The sequence below is a fragment of the Hemitrygon akajei genome, unplaced genomic scaffold (assembly GCF_048418815.1).
Source record: "Hemitrygon akajei unplaced genomic scaffold, sHemAka1.3 Scf000075, whole genome shotgun sequence".
Lineage (NCBI taxonomy): Eukaryota > Metazoa > Chordata > Chondrichthyes > Myliobatiformes > Dasyatidae > Hemitrygon > Hemitrygon akajei.
In genome coordinates, this window is record NW_027331961.1 from 2,641,375 (window position 1) to 2,643,923 (window position 2,549).

Below are 2,549 nucleotides of genomic sequence, written 5' to 3' on the forward strand. Positions count from 1 at the left end.
CTTTCTCTGTTTCCCACCGAGCCCTCTCTCCTTTATCCCCCTCTCCACGCTCCCTTACCCGTTCCCCCGTCTGTGCCTCTGCGTCCCTCTCGCTCTCCTGTCCCTCCGTCTCCCTTCCCACCCCGCCTTTCGCTCCCACTTCCTTCCCACCCGCCGCCTCACCCCTCGCACCGCCTGGACCACTCACTCCCAGCACCGGGGGGGGGGGGGGGTGATGATAAACGGGGCAAAATAACACAACCAGACAACCAATCAGATCGATGCAGTTTTATTGATCGAAGCTCGTGCAGTCGAGTGGCGGAAGCTTGGCAATGGCCTCAGCGAGCTGTAGAGGGGTTGGGGTGGGAAGGGGTGACGTTCATACCCCGGGGCCCCGCACACTGTCGGTGAGTGGGCAGGTTGGGGAGGGGTGCGTGGGGTGTTGACAGAGAGGCTTGGATCTGTGCTCCATTGTACCCACTAACTAGTTGTCACCGACTGCTCTCAGCGGGTTTGGGTGGGTCTTCCCGTGGGGGGGGGGGGGCGTAAGAAGGGCGGATCGGTGAATTCTCTCAGATCAGGGGTTCCATCGTATCACCAACGTTGTGGTTTTCCTCGACCGCCAACAGAATGCACGGGGAGCCCCCGGGCACGAACACTTCCAGGTGGAGAAAGTTGGCGGGGATTCCGATGTCCACCTGTGGGCAGATTCAGTCGATGAGACAGGGGTATACATCACCTCGCTCCCTCTCCCACCTCCGTGAACTAGTGTCTCCCCGACGCCCAACTTTTGTTCCCACTGTCTCCGCCTCTCTGTCAACCACTGTTTGCCCCACAACCATCCGCATCTCCGTCAACCTCTCCCACCCTTGCATCCTTCACCATCTCGGTCACTCCTCCCTCCCCTACACGCCGGCGGTCTCCGTCACCCGCTCCCTACCCCTACAAGCCTTGATCACCTCATCCCTCCCGGGCTCAGCCCTCCCACCCCTACTTCACGTTTCCGTCTCCCACTCTCGCCCCTACACCCCTCCCGTTCTCCCTCCCCTACCTCCATCCGCTTCCCATCACTCCAGTCCTACTCGCACCTCTCCCCGTCTTTGTGACCCGACTCCTGTGTGGGGACATTACCTTGATCAGAAACATCTTCCCCGTCATAATAGTCTGTTCTTGCTTCCGGTAGAGGGTCGCCATATATTTTATCATTGTGACCTGGATCTTCTTCTGCACAACGTCCTTCACCTGGACAAGCACAGGAACAGAGACATTTGAACCTCCCTGAAGGGCAGCATCGGGTGGGGGGGGGGGCGAGGTGGTTCAGCAAGGGAGCAGCTGCGCCTATCCTTTCTCTCCACTTTCTGCACCTCCTCAGTTCTTCCTCCTCCTCTCTCCTCATCTTTCTCTCTCTTCGCTCCCTCTACCTCCAGTGCCCTTCCTCGACCCATCAACAATCTCTGATCATTTCTCCTGTCCTTGCTTCCCGTCTCTCTCCCTTTCCCCTCTCACTGATTCCCCCGGTTTCTCCCTTGCCCGTATCTTTCTCTGTTTCCCATCCTTCCACTTCCCCTCAACGCAATTCTCCCGAATGCCCTCCGCACCTATTTCCCTCTCCCTATTTCCAGAAACCCCGTCTCCCCACTCCCGTCTTACCGTTTTCTTTTCTCCCCCTCTCCCCAATCCTTCCTCCCCTCTCCCGTACACTCCTCTCTCCATCGCCCTCCCCGCTCTCATCTCCTGAACTCCCACAGCTCCTACTCCCCCTTCACCTCTCCTTCTTCCCGCTTCGTCCCTTTCTCTTCCCTTCACCCCAATCCTGTCCTCCCCTCTCCGCACTCTGCATCTTCCTCCAAATCGGGTATTCCAAGCCTGTGGTCCACGGATCACTCAGTTAATGGCAAGGCACGTGGTAGAAATAAAAGTTGGGACGCCCGGATCTATATCGAGTTCCTCTCCTTCCCCGACCGTCTCTCCCCCCATTTTCTCTCCACCCCGCCACCCATCCCCATTCCAACGCTCCAGCTCTCCATCCTCCGTTGAGGAAGGTTGGTTTAGTGGAGACGTGGTAGGGAGGGCGCTGGTTCAGTAAGTTGGGGTCCTCACCTCATTGGCATACTCTTGCACCGTCGGGTCGGCTGTCAGGGGACCTGACCAAGCTGGCATTTTCACTGTTCCTGTCTGTCTGTAGACTCGCTCCTTCACGGACTTTCTCTCTCTCTCTCTCTCTCTCTCTCTCTCTCTCTCTCTCTCTCTCTCTCTCTCTCTCTCTCTCTCTCTCTCTCTCTCTCTCTCTCTCTCTCTCTCTTCTCTCTCTCTCCTCTCTCTCTCTCTCTCTCTCTCTCTCTCTCTCTCTCTCTCTCTCCTCTCTCTCTCTCTCTCTCTCTCTCTCTCTCTGTCTTCCTCCACCACTCGACAAGCCCTGCTTTTATGGAACTTGCTCCTCCCTCAACGCCGCAGATTGGGAGGCAGATTTTGGAAAGGTGCAAAAATAACAGGGTTGTTATCATGGGTGGCTTTAACTTCCTTAATATTGATTGGCACTTGATTAGTTCCAAGGGTTTAGATGGGGCAGA

The 2,549-nt window shown here is 56.7% G+C and overlaps 1 protein-coding gene across 1 annotated transcript; it reads right to left on the reverse strand.

Moving 5' to 3' along the window:
* Positions 1–252: 252 nt before the first annotated feature.
* Positions 253–2,206, reverse strand: LOC140722370 (leukocyte cysteine proteinase inhibitor 1-like). Its single transcript, XM_073037127.1, has 3 exons — positions 2,080–2,206; positions 1,111–1,221; positions 253–677 (listed from the first exon to the last, which is right to left on the reverse strand). Exons 1-3 carry the CDS (start codon positions 2,137–2,139, stop codon positions 552–554), a joined length of 297 nt encoding a protein of 98 aa, XP_072893228.1. The 5' UTR covers positions 2,140–2,206; the 3' UTR covers positions 253–551.
* Positions 2,207–2,549: the final 343 nt, after the last annotated feature.